The sequence below is a fragment of the Sarcophilus harrisii genome, chromosome 1 (assembly GCF_902635505.1).
Source record: "Sarcophilus harrisii chromosome 1, mSarHar1.11, whole genome shotgun sequence".
Taxonomy (NCBI): Eukaryota; Metazoa; Chordata; class Mammalia; order Dasyuromorphia; family Dasyuridae; genus Sarcophilus; species Sarcophilus harrisii.
The window spans coordinates 162,566,891-162,590,690 of NC_045426.1; the positions used below are offsets into that span (position 1 = coordinate 162,566,891).

The 23,800-nt window shown below is 32.8% G+C and overlaps 1 protein-coding gene across 3 annotated transcripts in view; it reads left to right on the top strand.

Moving 5' to 3' along the window:
- The window catches only part of AP3B1 (adaptor related protein complex 3 subunit beta 1), a 309,786-nt gene that overhangs the window by 34,470 nt on the left and 251,516 nt on the right, over positions 1–23,800 (top strand). Inside the window, exon 1 of one of the 3 annotated variants that reach the window (XR_004233861.1) lies at positions 19,511–19,804. The exons of 1 other annotated variant lie outside the window; for it this stretch is intronic. Coding sequence is in view for 1 of the 2 variants with exons in the window: in XM_031966179.1 (XP_031822039.1) it covers positions 19,632–19,804 (173 nt within the window). In the remaining variant the exon portion in view is untranslated. Of the gene's footprint in view, positions 1–19,510; positions 19,805–23,800 lie in introns of those variants that run through there. One more of the 3 variants, XM_031966179.1, reaches the window with a different exon arrangement.

A 23,800-nucleotide genomic window follows, 5' to 3' on the forward strand; every position in this document is an offset into this window, starting at 1 on the left:
CTTCTAATTCTTTTCCTTACCTTAAGTCTAGCCCTAGACCAAATCCATCTTACATATTGTTGGCAAAGCAATTTTCCTTAAGAACAGAGCTGACTGGGTTACTCTATTCAGTCATCTCTAATGCTTTTAGTGACTCTGGGACCTATTAAATTTACAACCTAGCCCCAGCCTGTTTTTCTGGTCTTGTATATTACTCCTTTTCCTGCGATCTTTGATCCATCTTCATTAGTCTTCTCTCTGATCTTCACTTAGAGTATTCCATTGTTCATCTCTTTGCCTTTGCACTTTCTTGGAATTTGTCTCTACCTCCACCTGTACTTTTTTATTTCAAAATAGAGCTGAAACCTCCTTTGACAATTAAGAGATCATTGGTAATTTTGGAGAGATTGGTTTCAGTTGAATGATGAGATCAGAAGTTTCCTTTGGTTAGCAAAAAATTGATGTCCTGATTCTATCCAACTGCTAGTACCCTCCCTCCCAGACTACCATTTATTTAACTAATTTGCACATAATTACATTTATTTTTTTTGATATTTATTCTATATATGCTTCTATATACTTATTGCCTCCTCTATTAGAATGTAAGTTCTCCATCTATAAAGATCATGTCAATCTTTTATCCTTGTCAATTCTCTTCTCTACTGGAATACAATATTCCAGAAGGCAAAAGTTATAGGCTTCCAAGTGGGAATAATTTACTAGCAAGACTGAACATGATCCTACAGGGGGAAAAATGGATCTTAAATGTAATGGAAGCCTTTCAAGCATTTCTGATGAAAAGACTAGAGCTGAGCAGGAGTTTCTAAATGCAATAATAATAGTAAAGAGAAACCTAGAAAGGTAAATTTATTCATGCATTTAAAGGAACGATATGATGGTGGTTGTGCTAAATTCTCATATGGGAGAAGAAAATGTCTTCAGAGTCTTAATGTTTTTAGTGGGTATTGAGGAAGTTAGGAAAGTAAGTTTCTGTGGTTGATTCTGTTCTTAGAGTATTATGAGGAAAATAAAAGGAGAGATACCCTAATATGGGAAAGAGGAGAAGGGGGTAGAAACTACTTTTTTTCTTGAAATGGTACAGGTAAAAAAGAATATATACACACATGGAGGAAGGATGGGAGAAAGATACTTACTAACATGATTTTTACAAGAAAGACTGATTTCTTTCTTTTTTTCTCCTCTTTTTCTCCTCTCCCTTGGATATGCACAGGCACATATATAGAGTTTATTGTAAAAATATATAAATGCCTGGGATTCGATAGGGAAACAAGTGGCGATAGATGGGTAGAGTTAATTGGGGCAATAATACCAAAAAAGAAAAAAAGTCACATGAAAGATAAGCATGGTGATTCTGTAGTAGAGAAGTAATGGAGAAATTAAAAAAAAAAAAAAAACTAGAATCTTTGTTCCAAGTGGTATGACAGATGTGTGTGTGTATATACATGTGGGCGCGCATATGTAAGCATGAAATTGAAGAATATGAGCAAACTCAGATATGAATGTAATGGGATATTACTGTGTCCTAAGAAATAATGAAACAGATAATTTTATTATTTTTTTAATTAAAGCTTTTTATTTGCAAAACACATGCATGGGTAATTTTTCAACACTGACCCTTGCAAAACTTTGTTCCAAATTTTTCCCTCTTTCTTCCTTCCCCCTCCTCTAGATGGCAGGTAGTCCAATCCAATTAAATATGTTAAAATATATGTTAAATCCAATATATGTCTACATATTTTTACAGTTTTATCTTGCTGCATAAGAAAAATTGAATCTAGAAAGAAAAAAACCTGAGAAGAAAAACAAAATGCAAGCAAACATCAACAGAAAGTGTGAAAATGTTTTGTTGTATTCCACACTCAGTTCCCACAGGCCTCTTTCTGGGTGTATATGGCTTTCTTCATCACTGAACAATTGGAACTGGTTTGAATCATCTCATTGTTGAAGAGAGCTGTGTCCAGCAGAATTGATCAGTAAATGATGAGAGGAGTCCTTCATTCCCTATTTTTTTCAAATAATTTATATAGCATTGGAGTTGATTGTTCTTTAAATGTTTTGTAGAATTCACATTTAAATCCATGTGGTCCTGGGGATTTTTTCTTAGGGAGTTGATTAATAGCTTGTTCTATTTCTTTTTTTAAAATGGGACTATTTAAGTAATTTATTTCCTTTTCTGTTAATCTGGACAATCTATATTTTTGTAGGTATTCCTCCATTTCACTTAGATTGTCAAATTTATTGACATAAAGTTGGGCAAAGTAACTCCTAATTATCGCTCTAATTTCCTCTTCATTGGTGGAAAGTTCTCCCTTTTCATTTTTGGGACTAACAATTTGATTTTCCTCTTTCCTTTTAATAATCAAATTAATTAAAGTTTCATCTATTTTTTTTTTATAAAATCAACTCTGTTTTATTTATTAATTCAATAGTTTTTATATTTTCAATTTTATTGATCTTTTAGTTTTAGAATTTCAAATTTGGGATTTGATCGGGGATTTTTAATTTGTTCTTTTTGTAGTCTTTTTAGTTGCAAATCCAGTTCATTGATTTTTTTCTTTATTTATTGCAAGTAAGCATCTAGAGATACAAAATTTCCCCTTATTACTGCTTTGGCTGCATCCCACAAATTTTGGTATGTTGTCTCATTATTGTCATTCTCTTGGATGAAATTATTAAGTGTGTCTATGATTTGCAGTTTCACCCATTCATTCTTTAGGATGAGATTATTTAGTTTCCAGTTACTTTTTGGTCTATTTTCTCCTGGCCTTATATTGCATGTGATTTTTATTGCATCATGATTTGAAAAAAAAAATGCATTTACTATTTCTGCCTTTCTGCATTTGATTTTGAGGTTTTTATGGTCTAACATATAGTCTTTTTTTGTATAAGTTCCATGAACTGCTGAGAAAAAAGTAAACTCCTGTCTGTCTCCATTTAATTTTCTCCAAAGATCTATCATACCTAACTTTTCTAACATTTTGTTTACCTCCTTAACTTTTTTTTTTTTTTTTTTTTTTTTTTTGTGGTTCGATTTATCTAATTCTGAGAGAGCAAGGTTGAGATCCCCCACTAGTGTAGTTTTGCTGTCTATTTCTTCTTGCATCTCTCTTAACTTCTCTAGGAATTTCTATGCTGTACCATTTGGTGCATGTATGTTTAGTATTGATATTTCTTCATTATCCATGGTACCCTTTAATAAAAAATAGTTTCCTTCCCTATCTGTTTTAATTAGATCTATCTTTGCTTTTAATTGATCTGAAATCAGGATTGCTACCCCTGCTTTTTTTTCTTCACCTGAAGCATAATAGATTCTGCTCTTTACCTTCCCTCTGTATGTATCACTGTGCTTTAAATGTGTTTCTTGTAAACAACATATGGTAGGATTCTGGCTTTTAATCCAGTCTGCTATCTGCTTTCATTTTATGGGAGAGTTCATGCCATTCTCATTCACAGTTAAAATACTAATTCTGTATTTCCTGCCATCTTATTTACCATAGATTATGCTTTTCTCTTTCCTATCCCCCTTCCCTCCTCCCCTATTCCCCTTTCCTCCTCCCCAGTATTTTGCTTTTGATGACAACCTCCCTGAAACAGTCCTTCCCCTTTAGAGCTCCTCTCCCTTTTTTACACTTTTCCCCTCATTCTTCTGTTTTCCCTTCTATTAGTCTTTCCTTTTCTTTTCTCCCTTACCCTCCAACTTCCCTGTAAAGTGAGACAAGTTTTTTTGTGATACCAAATATGTGTGATATTTCTCTCTGTCAAATCTGATGAGAGTAAGATTCACACAATGCTCATTCCCCCTCCCTTCTTTCCCTCAGTTATAATACATTTTCTTTGCCTCTTGGTGAGATGTAATTTCTCTTATTTTACCTTTTTTTCCCAGTATGATCCCCTGGCCACCTCTAGTTTCTTTTTCACATTATCATAATAAAATAAAATTATACCCGAATTCTCTAAGTATACCCATAACCGAAATATAGTTCTCAAGAGTTCTTTCGTTTTTACCTTTTTTATGCTTCTCTTGAGTTCTGTTTGGAGATCAATTTTTTTGTTCAATTCTGATCTTTTCATTAGAAATAGGTGAGATTCACCTATATCATTGAATGTCCATCTTCTTCTCTGAAAGATAATGCTTATTTTAACTCAATAGTTTATTCTTGGCTGTAATCCCAGTTTCTTTGTTTTTGGAATATCAGATTCCAGGCCCTTTGATCCTTTAAGGTGGAAGCTGCTAGGTCCTGGATAATCCTAATTGTGGCTCCTTGATATTTAAATCGTTTCTTTCTGGCCACTTGCAGTATTTTTTTGTTGATACAATAGTTCTGAAATTTAGCCACGATATTCCTTGGGGGTTTAATTTTGGGATCTCTTTCAGGAGATGATTGGTGGATTCTTTCGATGGCTGTTTTACCTTCTGGAAAAAGATAATTTTAAAGATTCTTGTACTGATGTAAAGTGAAATAAGCTGAAACAGGAGAATGATCTATACAATGTTATACAGTTTTTGCAACATTATAAACAGTAAAATTTCTCAGATCACAACCTCTTGTCATTCTATCTCTTCTTGTTCTTAACTCCTAAATTTGTTTTTGGTCTACCAAACCACTAACCACCCCCAGCTATCTCAGTCATCACTGTGTTCAACAGTTTATACATTATTATAAAGAAAAGCAACTTTGAAAGCCTAAAAGAACTCTGTCTGACTAGTGAAGTGACCAGCCATGTATCTAGAGAATATATGATGAAGCATGTTACTTAGTCCAGAAAGAGAGGTGATAGACTCAAGGTGTAGCAAAAGAACTAGCTTTTTGGATATGACCACTGTGATTTTTTTTCCCCCTTTAACTGTTACAAGGACTTTTTTCTTTCTTTCTCTTGGTTTTTCATTTTTGATGTGAAAAATACCACCATCTGATGCAGATTTGCACCCAGACAATTGCTTGGAATATCTAGAGTTTTTTTTTTTTTTTTTTTAATTTAATAGCCTTTAATTTACAGGATATATACATGGGTAACTTTACAGCATTAACAATTGCCAAACCTCTTGTTCCAATTTCACCTCTTACCCCCCCCACCCCCTCCCCTAGATGGCAGGATGACCAGTAGATGTTAAATATATTAAAATATAACTTAGATACACAATAAGTATACATGACCAAAACATTATTTTGCTGTACAAAAAGAATCAGACTCTGAATTATTGTACAATTAGCTTGTGAAGGAAATCAAAGATGCAGGTGTGCATAAATATAGGGACTGGGAATTCAAGGAATATCTAGAGTTTAAATGACTTGTTAGAGACTCCTTTTCTTTTCTTTTTTTCTTAATAACTCTTATTTTTGCAAATACATGCAAAGATAGTTTTTAACATTCACTTTTGCAAAACCTTGTATTCCACATTTTTCTCCCCCAAGCCATCCAATAGATTAAACATGTACAATTCTAAATATATTTCCATATTTATTATGTTATGCAAAAAAAACAAAAAACAAATCAAAAGGTGAAAGAAAAAAAAAACATGAGAAACAAAAACCAAACAAAAAGAATAAAAAAAAAGGTGAAAATACTGTTTTGATCCCACATTCAGTCTTTATAGTTCTCTCTCTGGGTGTGAATGTTTTTCTATCACAAGTCTATTGAAATTGGCCTGAATCACCTCATTGTTGAAAAGAGCCAAGTACATCACAGCTGATCATCATATAATCTTGTTGCCGTGTACAAATATTCTTTTGATTCTGTTCATTAAGTTAGCATCAATTCATGTAAGTCTTTACAGGTTTTTCTGAAATTAGCCTGCTCATCATTTCTTATAGAAAATAATATTTCATTAACATTCATATATCATAACTTATTCAACTATTCCCCAACTGAGAATCATTCACTCACTTTCCATTTCTTTGCCACTACAAAAGGGCTGCTACAAACATTTTTCCACATGTGGGTTCTTATCTCATTTTTATCTCTTGGAGATACAGACACAGTAGAGACACTGCTAGATAACCCTTTGGACATAGTTCCAAATTGCCCTCCAGAATAGTTGGATCAGTTCACAATTCCACCACCAAGGCATTAGTGTTTCAGTTTTCCCGCATCTCTTCTTACATAGATCATTACATTTTTCTGTTGTCTTAGCCAGTCTGAAAGGTGTGAAGTAGTACCTCAGAGTTGTCTTAGTTTGAATTTTAGGGGCCTTACTTCTAAACCACTATAGTTAGAAAATATATTTTTAATTTTTTTCTAGTAACAGTGATAAATCAGGCCAGATTTATGCACACAGCTTTCTTTTAGAAGTTATAATTTTGGTATAAGAACACATGGTTTACTGAAAGCACAACTTGATTTTACAGGATATGCAAAAGTAGCTTGGTGGTAAGTATTGCTGAAGATTGGGGTAGATGGGAGAATAGGATAAAACTGTTGGAGCACAGATCTTCCTGCTTGTGGATTGAACCTGATTAAAATACAATTGGGAAATATTTAACAAAACAAAAGTGCAGTACAACATAGGTAATGCTAATATGTGGTTTTCCAACTCAACATGTAGCACATGTAGTACATGTATTGTAATTTTTAGTGACTTCAATTTTTCCTTGAGTTTGACATCACTGATCCAATAGCACTATCCATATTGATACCATTCATTAGTTGTCCTCTGTGACTTAACTCACTTGGCTAGAGTATAGTGCTAATCTCTTCTGAATCTGGATTAGCATAATTTTTTAAAAAATCACTGAAATGTCCTTAATTTTCTCTTAGTTTATGAGAATGTGCAACTTTTCTTGTAAAGGTCGAATGGACTTAATAAGAATTTGGTTGGATTACTATGAATCTATCATCATTACTGGAAAAAGCATTTAAAGGATATTCCCATCAGTAGTGACTTAACAATGTCATTTTTATATTTATTCCTCTTCATGTGTGTATACCATGCTAGGTATTGATTCATTGTGCTAAGATATTACATTGAAGTGTGGAATATGTTCCACTATTACAGTATTGTAAAAGTGTTGGTAATAATTCTAATAACTGTCATTTATATAGCACAGTAGGTTGCAAAGCTCTTTCCATTAATTATCTAATATGATTGACTATTACTAGGATTATGATTTGGAGAGTTTTTAAAAAGGCATTTATCACATCTAGAGGCAGGCTTTTTTCCTTCATGTTCGGATTTCAGGGTATTGACTGCTTTCAGATAATATTTTGCGAGTGTGAAGCAGATGAGAATTTACTAACAATGTTTTCTTATGAAAAATAACCACAAAATTTGGGGAGGAGCCAAAAGGTCTCTCACTGAAACCTGCTCCTAATTAGGCAGAAGCAACATCCTTTTCTTTCTTCATGTCTCTGAGGAAAGAGTTAAAGCAACAATAGTGTTTTTTTGTTTTTTTGTTTTTTTTTTAAAGAACTGAGTAAAGTGCACCTATCTTGTTTTTCCCAGTTAAAGCCCAAACTAGGTAATTCAGATCCTAGTATCTGATCACTTTTGTGATTTCCTGGCATAACTTTACTATTCTCACACTTAGCAACATATAAGAATAATCTTGTTGAGTTACAACAACTTTATAGTTGTTGGCTTTCTAGTTACTGGCAGAAGTCAGTTTGACATTTTCTTTCTTCATAGAGGCAAGAGTAGAAACTCTGGGCTTGTAGTCAGGAAGACCTGAGTTCAAGTTTAACCTCACACACTTAGGAGCTATATGCTTCTGGGCAAGTCACTTAACCTCTCTTTCTGCCTCAGTTTCCTCAACTGGAATATAAGGATAAAAATAGTACTAACCTCTCAAGGTTGTTGTGAGGATCAGATGACAAAATATTAGTAAAAAGTGCCTAGCATGGTGCTATATAAATAAATGTTTATACAGGTTCTGAAACCATCTGGAGAGTGTCTCTTGAGTGTTAGATTGTAAACTATCTCTTTGAAGGTCATGGTTAGAAATTTTGTATTCCCTTCAGTTCTTAGCATAATAACCTGCATATTGTAGAATTTAATAAATGTATATGGAATTGAAATAAACTCGCCAAAAGACAGCCTTGGCTACTCTCTTGTCTTTGAATAGGCATAAACATGGCATATATGCCTTATCTTATCCTTCTTTTGAAATGCACTAATATTTGGTATACAGTGCTATGATTTAGATCAGCAGTATCAAATAATAGATCTTTGGGGACTCCATTATTACTTAGAAAACTGAAAATTAATGTTATCTATGTTGCGTTTTTTTTTTTTTTTAATTTCTTAAGCAGTTCACAATTGCATTTTAATCCTGTTTGGGCCCCTACTTGGTAATCTGTGAGCTTTATACTTTAGGCAGTCTAATATAGAAGTAGAATCTTCCTCCCTTCCCTTCCTGTTTGAAACGCTACATATTTTTCTATCAAAATTGTGTTGTATGTGGAAGTTAAGACTTCCCAGCACACTTTGAAAATATGGATTTAGTCTAGTGCTACAGAATGCCATTATTTGATGTGCTTTCATAGAAAACATTTCTGACATGCTAAAAAAAATGTGAAATTATCTGTGAAATTCTAAAATATTTTCTTTAGCTTTTCTAATGCTAACAAGAATACTAACTACATATTTCAGGTGGTCATAGATTATAAATTTTATTTTAAAATAAAAGATAATTTGCACTGTGTTTAAAAAAAAACCCACAATAAATATTCATCTTTTCCTTTTAATTTCTCAAAGTAACATTTTTTTCATTTTGCTTTTTACTCGTTGTGCCATAATTTCATTTTGTGTCTCAGCTAGAGTTGCTTTTCAAGGCTGTTTTTCATGTAGCATTGATAGTTTTCTTTTCTTTTTCAGCTTTATATTACTGCCTTTGTAGGAGGGGAAAGGAGGGGAAATCAGGCAGATCTTTTTTTGAAAGGGAAAGTAATACTATATAACACCACAAGATGTCACTTGTGTAAAATAAAGTCAGTTCCTTATTATAAAGCTAGTAACATTCAAGATTTTAAAAGTACAGGATGAAATATTTTCAGGTAACTTTTATTTTCCAGAATCTTTCTATGAAAAAGGTGTTGGTGTTAATAGTAGAGTTTGTTGAACAATTTGGATACTTTATTATTGATAGAGAAAATAGAAAGGGCTTGCTAGATTTCTAAAGTTAGATAATGTACTTTGACATATTTCAGGCCATATCAAAGAAGTTTTGATGGAAGTAGAGAGTTTACATAGTAAAATCAGTGGTATAAAGTTGCTATAAATGTCTATTTTGATCATGATTCCTCTTGTCCATCCATTGTCTTTTTTCTACGTATTGTCACTAACTGCCCTTGTTCTAGTTTTGACAGCTTTTATTTATCTGTTTCCATATTTCTCCAGTAGAATTTAACTTCCTTAGGCCAAAGACTAAAACAATTTTAGATAGCTTTGTATCCTCTACATCTAGCACTGGGCCTTACTTAGCTTTGGTGCTTATAAAGTTAAATTAAGTAAAATTGAAGACCTTGGGCAGTGTATAGCGTTTAACACTAAAAGTAACTCTTGAAATGGAAGGTTGGACTCAATGACCTCTAGAATCTCTAACCCACTAAATTAAAGGAATACTTAGGGAGAAATATAAACTACTAGTGTTCCCCATTCTGGGGAAGACCTAGACAAGAGAAAGCATAGCATGGAAGGTGTGGTGGGGTTGCCACTCTGTAGACCAAAATACCTCAGTAACAATTGATGGTCGAGTGAAAGGTTGAATAACAATCAAAAGTTCATTGAGTTACAGAATTGTAAAGGATTTAAGTATCCTCTCATTTTACCAATGTGTAAATAAAAGTCCCAGAAGTGACATGTTCAGAAATTGCTACACAGCAATAAAGCTGGAATGAGAGCCCAGGTTTCCTGACTCCAAGTTTATAATACTTTTTTGGGCACACCAAACTTATTAAAGAAAGTGAAATAAAGTCAGATTTTCCTTATTTCTTTATTACAAACATATTAAGCTTCTGTTGGCTTGCCTACAAAGAGATGATAGTAATTTATAATAGTTTGGTAAGACTAGGTTTTGTGTTGCAGAAAATAGCTTATATATTTATCCAGTTAACTCACAGGATCATGTTTTCTGGGATTATACATTTCTAGAGCCTTAAGGAAGGTCATGGAGTTTAACCTCATTTTACATTACTGATGTCTAGTAAGATCATATGATTCACTTAAGGTGACACAGATATTAAGTGGCAGACTTGGGAGTGAAATTGAGGTTCTATTTTATTAATTTTATGTATTGATTTTAAAGTAAAATTAATTCCCTCATTTCCCCTCTCTTCCTAGGCCCCCCATAAGCACACACTAGTATTGATAACTCTTTTGGTCAGGGGACCAATACTTTTACTTCTCCCTCTCAACCCCTAGGTTATTTTACTTCTTGAGTCTTTACTGACAGTTTTTACTGTCAGTGATAAGGAAACACTGTCCAATTAGAAATGTTTCATTCGTTGTTAACATGGGAACCGCTAAAAAGGAGAATTTTTTTGAAGTGTCTGTATAAAATGATTGAAACATTTTTAAACTTTAGTAGAGATTAAAGGTTTTTTAAATTAAATTTTGATGATTAACCTTTTTTTTTTTTTTTCACATGGTCTCATACGAGTATAGAAGTAGAATTTGAAGGGATTTTAGAGGTCATCTAGTCCATCTCTTTCATTTGGGTAAACCAAAGAAAGAGACTGTTTGCTCTGCCTCACATTCAGTGGCAAAGTTGGGATTTGAACTCATATTTTTCAGACTTCAGCTTCAGAGCTCTTTCTTCTGCCTTTTTCATGTATAAAAACCAACCAGAAAGCAAGCATATCTTTCTTTGAACACAAAGATAGATAAAATATGATCTCTGTCCTCAAAGCTCAACAGTCTAATGGAGGAGACATTATAGTAACAATTGTATAGTAACACAAACAGTGTATATACCTCATAGAAGAAGGGAAGGAGAGTGTTTAGTGACCTGGAAAAGCCCTTGCAGAAAGTAGGATTTGAATTAAGTCTGGAGGGAAGCCAGGGAACCTATCAAATCAGTCACAAAGAGGCAAAAGGCGCCCTTTTCTCAGGGAACTTGAGTCCTGTGTGTGTGCAAACAGATATATACAAAGCATTGGAACTAAAAAGAATTAGGGAAGGCTTCTTGTAGAAGTTAGAATTGTGACTGGCTGGAAGACAGAAGGGAAGGAGGGAGAAGATGTCTCATAGGGGACATCTAGTGCAAAGTCAGTGATAAACAGGGAGGCCAGTGGATTGCGGAATGTGGGGAAGGGAGTGAAGTATGAGAAGACTTGAAAGATAGGAAGGGGCCAGATTGAGAAGGACATTCAGTGAAATGGATAACCTTTTGTATTTGATCCTGGAGGTAACAGGAGTCACTGGAGTTTATTGAATAGAAGACTAATATGGTCAGGCTGCTGAGTGGAGATTGGATTGGATCAGGGAGTCTTGATGCAGTAACAATAATAAGAGGGTTATTATGGTAGTACAGGCACCTATATTAGGGTTGTGGTTGGTGAGAGACATTGTGATGGTAGAAAAAACAAGATTTGGCAGTGTTTTGGATATATGGGTGACAGAAATGGAAGATGACAAAAGGCCATGAGGCTGTTTGATTAAGAGGATGCTAGTGCTGTCAGGGATGGGAAAGTCAGAAGAAGGAAGGATTTTTGAGGAAAGAGAACACATTCTGTTCTGGATATGTTGAATTTGGAATGCCTATAGGGTAACCAATTCCAGAATCCAAAAGACAGTTGATGATGTGGAATTGAAACTGAGGAGCTTATGATTAGGTATATAGATTTGGGAGTCATCTACATAAAGATAATTGAACTTGTAGTTCAGAGAGCCTGAAGAGTCGAGTCTAGGGAAGTGCCTGGGGTTATATTCCTGATTAATACATGGGATCTTGGATAAAGATATAGAAAAGAGACTGAGAAAAAGAGTGCCCAGACTGTTAGGAAGGACTTTAATTGGAGACAGAAATCATGGTCTTAAATTTTTGTTTTGTCAAGATTTAATTATTGAGCTTTCAGTAAGTCATATAACATCTCTGGTTCTCAGTTTCCTCATTTGTGAAATATATGGGTTGTGCTAGATAAATATTTTTCACACTTTTTGGTCTTGGGACCTCTTTACAGTTTAAAAACTTGAGGAATCCAAAGAGTTGTTATTTATGTGGATCATGTATTGTTATTTTCTGTATTAGGAATTGAAACTTAAGAGAAGGTCAAGAATTTCAAGTGAATAATAATAAAAAATGCAAACAAAGGCGGCCTTGCTGTTCTAGACAAAACTATATTACAAAGCAGCAATCATCAAACCATTGGTACTGGCTAAGAAAGAGTAGTGGATCAGTGGAACAGGTTAGGTTCACAAGACACAATAGTCAATGAGTATAGTAATAGTGTTTGATAAAGTGGAAGACTCCAGCTTCTGGGGTAAGAACTCACTATCTGACAAAAATTGTATGTCAGAAACTAGGCATTGACCAGCATATAACATCCTATATACCAAGTTTGGGTTCATGATTTCAACATGAAGGGTGATATTATAAGCAAATTAGGAGGACAAAGTTTAGCCTATTTCTCAGAACTGTGGAGAAATAGGAATTTATGGCCAAAGAAGAACTAGAGAACTTTATGAAATGCAAAGTGGATAATTTTGATTGCATGAAATTAAAAAATTTTTGCACAAACAAAAAACCAATACAAACAAGATTAGAAGGGAAACAGAAAGCTGGGAAAATTTTTTTATAATTAATATTTCTGATAAAGGCCTTATTTCTAAAATATATAAAAGTATAGGGATTGGGAATTCAATGTAATGGTTCATAGTCATCTCCCAGAGTTCTTTCGCTGGTTGTAGCTGGTACAGTTCATTACTGCTCCATTGGAACTGATTTGGTTTATCTCATTGCTGAGGATTGGCCAGGTCCATTAGAATTGGTCATCATATAGTATTGTTGAAGTATATAATGATCTCCTGGCCCTGCTCATTTCACTCAGCATCAGTTAGTGTAAGTCTCTCCAGGCCTTTCTGAAATCATCCTGCTGGTTGTTTCTTACCGAACAATAATATTCCATATTATTCTATACCACAATTTTTTCAGCCAATATCCAATTGATGGGCATCCACTCAGTTTCCAGTTTCTGGCCACTACAAAGAGGGCTGCCACAAACATTTGTGCACATACAAATCCCTTTTGAAGGGAAAGGTTGATAGAAGATAAGATAGTAGGTGAAATGGGCTAAGAAAACATTACTGAGAGAAGAAGAGAGGGGTGATGGGAGATAAGGTAGTGGGTAGGGTTGGTAAAGCAAAACAAAACAAAACAAAACACACTAAGGACTGAGTGGAAAGAGAGAGCAACAGTATACCAGGGAGAAAATAGGATGGAGGAAAATACAAAATTGATAATCATAACTATGAATGTAAATGGGATAAACTCTCCCATAAAATGGAAGCAAATAACAGAGTGGTACAAAAAACCAGAATCCTACAATATGATGTTTACAAGAAACACAGTTGATACAGAGATACACATGCAGAATAAACCAAATGGTACAGAATTTATTATGCGTCATCTGAAGTTAAAAAAAAAAAAAAAGCAGAGGTAATAATTTTGATCTTAAATAAAGCAAAAGTAAAAATAGATCTTATTAAAAGAGATAAGGAAATAAAGTAGATCTTGATAAAGGGTACCATAAATAATGAAGTAATGAGGATATTGAATGTATATGCATTAAGTGGTAGAACCGGCAAATATCTGGAGAAGATTTTAAGACCCTTATAGGAAGAAATAAGACACCAAAAATATTTTAGTGGGGGGCCTCAACTATCCTCTCAGAATCACACGATTCTAACCACAAAGTAAACATGAAAGAAACTAGGAAGGTTAATGGGATTCTAAAAACCCCAAATATGATAGATTTCTGGAAATAATTGAATAGGGACATAAAGGAATATACCTTTTTCTTGGTAGTACATGGCATCTACACAAAAATTAATCATATATTAGGACCTAAAAATTTCACAATCAAATGCAGAAAGGCAGAAATAATAAATGCTTTCTTTTGAGACCACAGTGCAATAAAAATTATATTCAATAAAGGGCCAGGGAAAGATAGACTAAAAATCAATTGTAAATTAAATAATTAATTCTAAAGAATGAGTAGGTCAAACAACAAATCACAGATGCAATTCTTAATTTCATTCAAGAGAATGACAATAATGAGACAACATACCCAAACCTATAGAATGCAGTTCTTAGGGGTAATTTTACATCTCTAAATAGCTACATGAATAAAATAGAGAAAGAGATCAATGAATTAGGTATGCAACTAAAAAGGCCAAAAAAAAAAAAAAAAAAAAAAAAAAAAGAACAAATTAAAACTGCCCAATTAAACTTAAAAAACTATTGAACTAATAAATAAAACCAAGAGTTGGTTTTATGAAAAAAACCCAACAAAATAGATAAACTTTTAGTTAATTTCATAAGAAAAAGGAAAGGAAAAACCAAATCACTAGCATCAGAAATGAAAAGGGTAAACTTACCACTAGTGAAAAAAAGAAATTAAAGCAATAATTAGAATCTATTTTGCCCAACTGTATGGCAGCAAGTCTGACAATCTAACTGAAATGGATGAATATTTACAAAAATATAAATTGCCCAAGTTAATAGAAATGGAAATAAATTACTTGAATAGTCCCATTTTAGAAAAAGATATTGAAGAAATCATTAATGAACTCCCTAAGAAAAAATCTCCAGGACCAGATGGGTTCACAAGTGAATTCTGCCAAACATTTAAAGAACAATTAATTCTAGCACTATATAAAGTATTAGGAAAAATAGGTAAAGAAGGGGTACTGCCACATTCCTTCTGTGACACAAATATAATACTAATACCTAAACAGGAAGAGCCAAAACAGAAAGAAAAGTACAGATCAATCTACCTAATAAATATTGATGCAAAAATTTTAAATAAAATATTATCAAAGAGATTATAGCAACTTATAAGCAGGATAATATACTATGACCAATATAATATGACTGTGATAATATACCAGGAATATAGGGCTGGTTTAATATCAGGAAAACTATTACTATAATAGACCACGTCAATATCAAACCCAACAGAAATCATGATAATCTTAATAAATGCCAAAAAACCTTTTGTCAAAATATAGCACTCGTTCCTATTAAAAACACTAGAGGGCATAGGAATAAAGGGAGCTTTTCTTAAAACAAACAAACAAACAAAAATAAAACAGTATCTCTCTAAAAACTTACAACATACATTATTTGTAATGGAGAGAAGCCGGACACATTCCCAGTAAGATCAGCAGTGAAACAAGGATGCCAATTATCACAGTTATTGTTCAGTAGTGTACTAGAAATGTTGGCGTTAGCATTAATAAAAGAAAAAGAAATTAAAAGAATAAGAATAGCAATGAGGAAATAAATCACTCTTTGCAGATAATATGATGATATACTTAAAGAATCTTAGAAAATCTTCCAAAAACCTATTGGAAACAATTCACAGCTTTAGCAAAGTTGCAGGATGTAAAATAAACCCACACAAATCATCAGCATTTCTATATATTACTGACAAAGCCCATTAGCAAGAGATAGAAAGAGAACTTCCATTTAAAATTATGGTAGACAAAGTTGATAAACTCAAGAACTGTATGAACACAATTATAAAACACTTCTCACACAAATAAAGTCAGATCTAAACAGTTGGAAAAATATCAGTTTTCATGGCTAGGCCGAGCTACTGTAATAAAAATTATAATTCTGCATAAATTGGTCTACTTGTTCAGTGCCATATCAGCCAAACTGCCAAAATATTATTTTATAGAACTAGAAAAAATAATAACAAAATTCATCTGGGAGAACAAAAAGATCAAGAACTAATGGAGAAAATTACAAAGGATGGTGGCTTAGCAATACCAAACCTAAAACTATAAGATAAAGCAGCGATTATCAAAACCATTTAATACTGACTAAGAAATAGAGTGGTGGATCAATGGAATAGATTAGATACAGATGACACAATAATCAAGGTCTATAGCTATCTAGTATTTGATAAACACCCCCCCCCCCCCAAACTTCAGCTTCTGGAATAAGAAGTAACTATTTGACAAAATTGCTGGGAAAACTGGAAAATAATATGTCAGAAACTTGACATAGACCTACATCTCAAACTCCATGCCAAAATAAAGTCAAAATGGATATATGATAAAAGATGATACCATAAACAAATTAGGAGAACAAGGGATAATTTACCTACCAGATATTTGGAGAAGGGAGGAATTTATGACCAAAAAAGAACTAGCAAACATTATGAAAAATAAAATGGACAACTTGATTACCTTAAACTAAAAAGTTTATGCACAAAAAACCCCACAGAAACAAGGTCAGAAGGGAAGTACTAAGCTAGGAAAAATTATCTTTACAGCCAATATTTCTTTTTTTTTTTTTTTATTTTTTTATTTTTATTTTTTTTAAATTTTTTTTATTATAGTAACTTTTTATTGACAGAATCCATGCCAGGGTAATTTTTTTTTTTTACAACATTATCCCTTGCACTCACTTCTGTTCCGATTTTTCCCTCCCACCCTCCACCCCCTCCCCTAGATGGCAAGCAGTCCTATATTTGTTGAATATGTCCTAGTATATTCTAGATACAATGTATGTGTGCAGATCCAAACAGTTTTCTTGCTGCACAGGGAGAATTGGATTCAGAAGGTAGAAGTAACCCGGGAAGAAAAACACAAATGCAAACAGTTTACATTCATTTCCCAGTGTTTTTTTTTTCCTTTGGGTGTAGCTGCTTCTGTCCATCATTGATCAATTGAAACTGAATTAGGTCTCTTTGTCAAAGAAATCTGCTTCCATCAGATTACATCTTCATACAGTATCTTTGTTGACTTATATAATGATCTCTTGGTTCTGCTCATTTCACTAGCATCAGTTCATGTAATTCTCTCCAAGCTTCTCTGTATTCATCTTGCTGTTCATTTCTTACAGAACAATAATATTCCATAACATTCATATACACAATTTACCCAACCATTCTCCAATTGATGGGCAGCCACTCAGTTTCCAGCTTCTAGCCACTACAAACAGTACAGCCAATATTTCTAATATAAGTGCCATTTCTAAAATATGTAAAGAATTGTATCAAATTTATAAGAATACAAGCTATTCCCCAATTGATAAATGGCCAAAGGACAATTTTCAGATGATGAAATTAAAGCCATTAATAGTCATATGAAAAAATGCTCCAAATCATTATTGATTAGAGAAATGCAAATCAAAACAACTCTGAGGGACTACCTCATACCTCTCTGATTAGCTAAGATGACAGGAAAAGGTAATGATAAATGTTGGAGGGGATGAGGGAAAATTGTGATACTAATACCTTGTTGGTGGAGTTGTGAACTGATCCAACCACTCTGGAGAGCAATCTGGAACTATGCCCAAAGGGCTATAAAATGTGCAGTACCTTTTGACCTAGCAATACCAGCCATTATTGGGTTTGTAACCTGGATTATGAAAATCATAAAAGAGGGAAAAGGACCCAAATGTCCAAAAAATATTTGTAGCAGCTCTTTTTTTTGCTGGCAAGGCATTGGAAAAGGAGTGGATTGCCCATCAGCTGGGGAATGGCTTGAACAAATTGTGGTACATGAAGGTAACAGAATACTTTCGTTCTATAAGAAATGATGAACAAGCTGATTATAGAAAGGTCTGGAAAGATTTACATGAACTGACGCTGAGCAAAACAAGCAGAATCAAGAATATATTGTACACAATAATAGCAGGAATGTGTGATGATTAACTTGATTTTTTTCAGTGGTTCAGTGATCCAAGGCAATCCAATGGACTTTGGTTAGAAAATGCCTTCTGAATCCAGAAATGAGATTGAATGTAATTCAACACATGCTATGTTCACTTCTTTTTTCTGTTTTTTTTTTTCTCTCCCATGGTTTTTCCCTTTTGCTCTGATTTTTCTCTCCTAACATGATTCATAAAGTGTGTTAAAATAAACCAATTAAAAAAAGGCTAGGTAGCAATTGAGGCAAAAGATCTCTTTTACCTCATTAAAAAAAAAATCTAAATAAATCTAAATAAATAAATGAATGAATCTGGGAGAGGAGGACCCTCAAGGTTAAAAAAAATAAAGAAAAGAAGTATTGTAATATATTTATGGCAAAGTCATTCATTGAGAAAGAAAGAAAAAAATGCATACTCCCCCTTTTTCCCTGAGGCAATTGGGGTTAAGTGACTTGCCCAGGGTCACACAGCTAGGAAGTGATGTGTCTGAGGTCAAAGTTGAATTCAGGTCCTCCTGACTTCAGGGCTGGTGCTCTATCTACTGTGCCAACCTAGTTGCCCAAAAGGAGTATCTCTCCTTTTGCAGAGTTTGAGGACTTAGGGAACAGAGCATGTTATGAATTCTTGGTTGTTATATTTAGTTTTGTTGAACTTCTTTTTCTCTTTTTTATTCTTTGTTGGAGATTGGGGAGGAATATATTTGAAATGAAGATGATATAAGCAGAACAGATGTCAATAAAGAAGAATAGGCATCTGGATGAATGTTATTTTCCTCCTTTCATTGTCATTACCTTTGTTCACACAGTTCACACATTTCTCTTTCTCCTATCTCCAACTGATTCAAGGGATAGATCATTTCTGTCTCTCTTTCCCACCTTAACTCAAGATTTTGTAATTTTCTTGTGCATTTAATATATTCTGAGATGTACTGTAATTATTGTGTAATTATTTTGTTATGGCTATGAGATATTTGTTATGGCAATGTCTTTGAGGACACCATTAATTTTTTAAATCTTCTTGCAGAACCTTTTAGAGTGGTAAGCACAGAATAGACATAGTCACTTACCTTAGCAGAGTTGAACAAGGCAGAGATGCTCTATGGGAAATTTGGTAGTTATGGTAGAGAAAAATCCAGAGAAGCACAGGACAGTAAGATTTTGAGCTGGAAGGTATTTTAGAAATGATCTAGGTGAATGTCTTTCTAGATGAGGAAACTGAGGACAAAGGTTGGCCTCTTTAAGATCATACAGTTAAGTTAGTAGTATTAAAATTGTACTTAGATCATTGAATATAGAAAGCCATAGCATTGCAGAAACCATAAAAGAGCCACTATCAATAATTTCCAGCTTTCATTGCTTGTCTTTATGTAGTGAGATAAAGATTGTTAAAAAAAAAAAAAAAAAAAAAAAAAGACTTGGTGAACTGGTTTATTAAATCTTTTGGAAACAAGTTTTGTTTGGTTTCTCTTTATAGATGAAACTAGTTGAATTTATGATATTTTGTAACCTGATACTTGTTACAAGTATCTTAATATTTTGGTGTTTGTTAGGAATACAAATTATTTCCTGTTCTACCACACAGTGTGAGGGATCAAAAAGTTTTTACAAACTGCCTATCTTTGTTTACTTACTTAGGGAAGTTGATAAGAAATTCTATTAAAGGAAAATGACCTTTGAAAATTATTAAATAATTTTGACTGCATTTGCACACTGAAAGGAGTGGGTATCCTGTGGAAATCTTAGAATTTAATAACCTTTTATAATTAAATTTCTAATGAAACAATCATTTGGCTTCTCCTGATTCAAAATAATGGAAGAAGAATTTTCATTCCTGGATCATTTTAGTGCAGTATCTTCTACAGTTAAATCTGTTTTGGGATTAGCAGAGAGCCTGCAAGTTACACTGAAATCTGAGCCTACTGTTGAAGAGAAAGGGCTCATAGATGCTGTTATTGAACCACTTGAATATACTTTTATTATTAGGTAAGTGTTTGGATTTTTCTAAATTATTCAGAGAAGTAGCCTTTCAAAGATATGATAATGTAACTGGAGATTTTTTGGGGGGGGCTCTTATGATTAACTTTAAAAAGGATAAATGATGATTAATGACCAAATAGTTAAAGACAAGAGGAGAATTTGATCTTCTTCATTATTTTTGCTTGATAAATTTGTTTCAGAATGTTTTTATGTGCTCATTTTTCAATATAAGATAATTTATCAAAGTACTTTAATTGTAATACTTAGGAAAATGTGAAATTTTTAAGTAAATTCTGGGGAAGGTTAAAGAGCAGTGAAAACATTTGTATTAGATAATGTAATAAACAGTTCCTGTCAGATATTTTTTAGAGTTGATTATTAAGGTTTTTTTGTTACCCTCTGAAATTGTCAACCTTTTTCTTCTAAGGGAACACTTCATTTAGTAATGAATAATATTAAATCTATGAATATCTTAAAGGTGAAAAACCATTTAAGTCTGAATCAGAACTGATTTTCATTTTTGCATAAAGAAATTAGTAGTTGCATGTAGTGTACCTCTGTGCTTTTAAAAATATAAGTTTAATACTATCAGCTAGCTCTGTTTAGTACTTTAATATTATAAAAGATCAACATTTTTCATTTTTAATATACCAAGTCTGTGAAAATTCAGTATTATAAGTACATTGAGAAGTTGGAAATTTCTTAATTCATATATGAAGCATGAATAGAAAAATGTACTGTTTTTGATATACTCACCATATAGATTCCCTATAGTATAAAATAATCCTAAGTGCTGAATTAAGGAAACAACTTTTTTGTTCCCCTACCTAATTCTGTCTCTGTCACCTCTTCTTAACCTCTTAAATTGAGGCATATTTGTTTTTTTCTCTAGATAAAAAAATCATTTCTTATCTCCAGTCCTTGCTGCCAGATTTTCAGTTTTCCACCTGGATTGAGATTTAACTCATTGTTTGATTTCACTTTTGAAATTAAGACTATTTATTTTCTATGCCACATGTACATTACAACTATACACACACATACAGACACTCACACATATATACACATACATATTATATTTATGCACACTTTGTTTCAATAACTTTGAGGTTGTTTTGAATATTGGTGACAGAGGAATTAGAGTTTTGTTTTTTTTTAAATCCTTATGACATCTATCTTTCCTTACTAAGTAAATTGAAATTGTTTCTTTTAAGATCAAACAATTATCAATTCCAAATTTTCTTATGTGTATCATTTAGTGTATGTTGGATGAGTAAAGATTATTTTTGATGGGGAATTTTGAGTTTTAGTTTCCTCATCTGCAACGTGAAGGCAGGATCTAGGCACGATCCGCGAACCCTCTTAGTCCAAAAGGCCTTGTGATTCTATTACATGAATTTTTGTTCCCATGATTTCATGGTGTTTAATAGAACAAAATTTTTTCATAGTAGTAACAAATAGATTAGAACTTTTTTTTTTCCTCTTTGAAGTATTCATTGGAAAACAGGATTTTTCTAAACTTTGTTTATTTAGAAAAGGAAAGGGTGGTGTTTAGAACAGGATATTGACTTTTTTCCATTTAGAAATTGCTCTGGTTTTGTGTAAAGGCCTGTGGAAAAGTCGTCATCTAGTAGTCTATTTTAGAAATATTCCACAGAGGACATTTAAAATTGCTGTAGCTAAGTGGCATCCCCTATTTACTCCTCTATTTTTAAATAAGTAGATATGTTATTGCTCAAAGGAACTCTGCTGTTAGAATGATGTGTATTCAGCAATATGGCTTACCTCAGCCATTGTTGTCATTTTCTTTTTGATAACTCCTTTTGTCTCAGAGACTGGTGGATTATATAGTTTAGCAGCCCTGAACAAGTCAGTCACTTTTCTTTGTTCTTTGATTTTAATTTTCTAAGTAGAGCTGGCAATATTATAGAATAAAATGAGGTAATTAATGGATGTACTTTTCAGTACACAAACTGGGTACAAATGTGTAAGGTGATATTTAGCTAACAGCATCATTCATCTTTACTTTTTCTCATTTTCTGAGAGTGCTGTCAATAAGTAATGAAACAGTTAAGAGGAAAATAAGGAGAAAAAAGGAACTTGAGCAATATACCTGTGATTTATTGAAAATCAGTTATGAAAGAAGGAGATTATATCAGTAAAAACTTATAGATATTCATTAATTCAGAAACTTTTAATTGGGGTTGGTTTTTTCCTTCTTATTTAGAGTAGATGGATGTTTCTTTTTATCCATTAATAATGATCAAATCAATAGTGTAAGCAAGAGGGACTATTTCATAGGAAATATTTAGTTTACTTTAAAAAAAAAAAGCATTTACCCCAAAGTTTCAGATACTTGAGCCAACATTCATTTGCAGAAAATATGCAAGCAAAAGATTTTTTCATAGCTACATGAGAGGTCATCATTATCGGCTAGTATAACAGATATATTTCTGTATCAATTTAAATTTTTTAAAGTGATTTTGGCACTTCTGGAGTATAGTTAGTTGGACAAGATTGTCAGGCAACATTTTAAAAGTTTCTGTTACTGGAAAATAAAACATGCATTTTTAAAAAATGTTTCATAATTCAGTCTAGTCTTCCCTCCAAGTATTCTGAAATAGTGGTGTATTGCAGTGATAGCTCTGTGTAGTGACTCTAGGAGCAATAACAAATTACAAAGAAAATAAGGTGTTTTTCTTTCCTGGGGAAACTCATAAGAGAGAATACTTATAAATTAATATAATGGACACTTCTTTAATATTTCAAATTATTTATAGTCTCATCTGCTGTGGATATTCTCTTCCCTGAAAATAGTTTATGTCCTTTTGAGAATGAGCTGATTGGAACTTAATAGGTGAACAGTTGAATTGCTTCTTGGTGTAGGACCTAGTTTATTGTGTACCTTTTTCAGGTGGATCTCTAATGAAGGATTATGTGTGTATGTAAGCAGCAGTTTATGAATATTAAACTCTTAATGAAATGATTGATATCAGCTTTTCTGGAAAAAATAATAATTGCTTTGAAAGAAAATAACAATAGAATGGAGAAGAGGAGGCCTTTAGGATTGAATAAAGCTCAACATCTGTGTTGGAATCAATTTGTAGATAAGTTATAGATTTGAGAGTCATTTACATATACTTCATAATTAAGTCCAGTAAATATTGACAAGTACAAAGAAAAAATCCTGATAGAGAATATTTTAACCAAATTGGAGCTGAATGTTTTGTTTTTTGATTTTTAAAGATACAATGTCTTTTTTTATATCATCATAATTTCCTCTATCATCCTTCCCATTTCCCCTTCCAGAGAGACATCCCATATAAAAATATTTTATTAAGATAATTTTTAAATGTCTTATATTTCTTTTTTTTATAATAGCTTTTTATTTTTTCAAATACATATAAAGAGAGTTTTTAATGTTCACTTTTGCAATTGTGTTCCAATTTTTTTCTCCCTCCCTGTTTTCCTTCCCTTTTCCCTAGACAGCAAGAATCTGCTTTAGGTTAAATATGTGTAATTATTCTAAACATATTTACATATTTATTATGTTGCACAAGAAAAAGTAGATCAAAAAAAAAAAAAAAGAAAAAGAAAAATGTCTTCTATTTCTTACATTATCATAAATATCCTCCTTTCACCCCTGCCCAAAGAACCATCCCTATAACACGTAGAATTTTTTATAGAAAAAAAAAATCAACACAACTGATAGAATGAATTCAATGAACTAATTCATTGAAAAAGTCAGAAAACATGTGCAATATGTAGCACTTGTGATTCTTCCACCTCCTTCCACCTTCACCAATGAGTAGGTTGGAAGTATTCTGTCATATTTCTTTGTTCACGTCTTGCTTAAATTTTGAAGGTTTGTTAGATATTCTTTCTCTCTCTCTCTCTCTGAGTCTGTCTATCTGTCTCTCTCTGTCTCTTTCTGTGTTTGTGTCTCTCTATCTGTCTCTGTCTCCTTTGGTGTGTTGCTCTTTCTATTTAGTTATTCTGTAT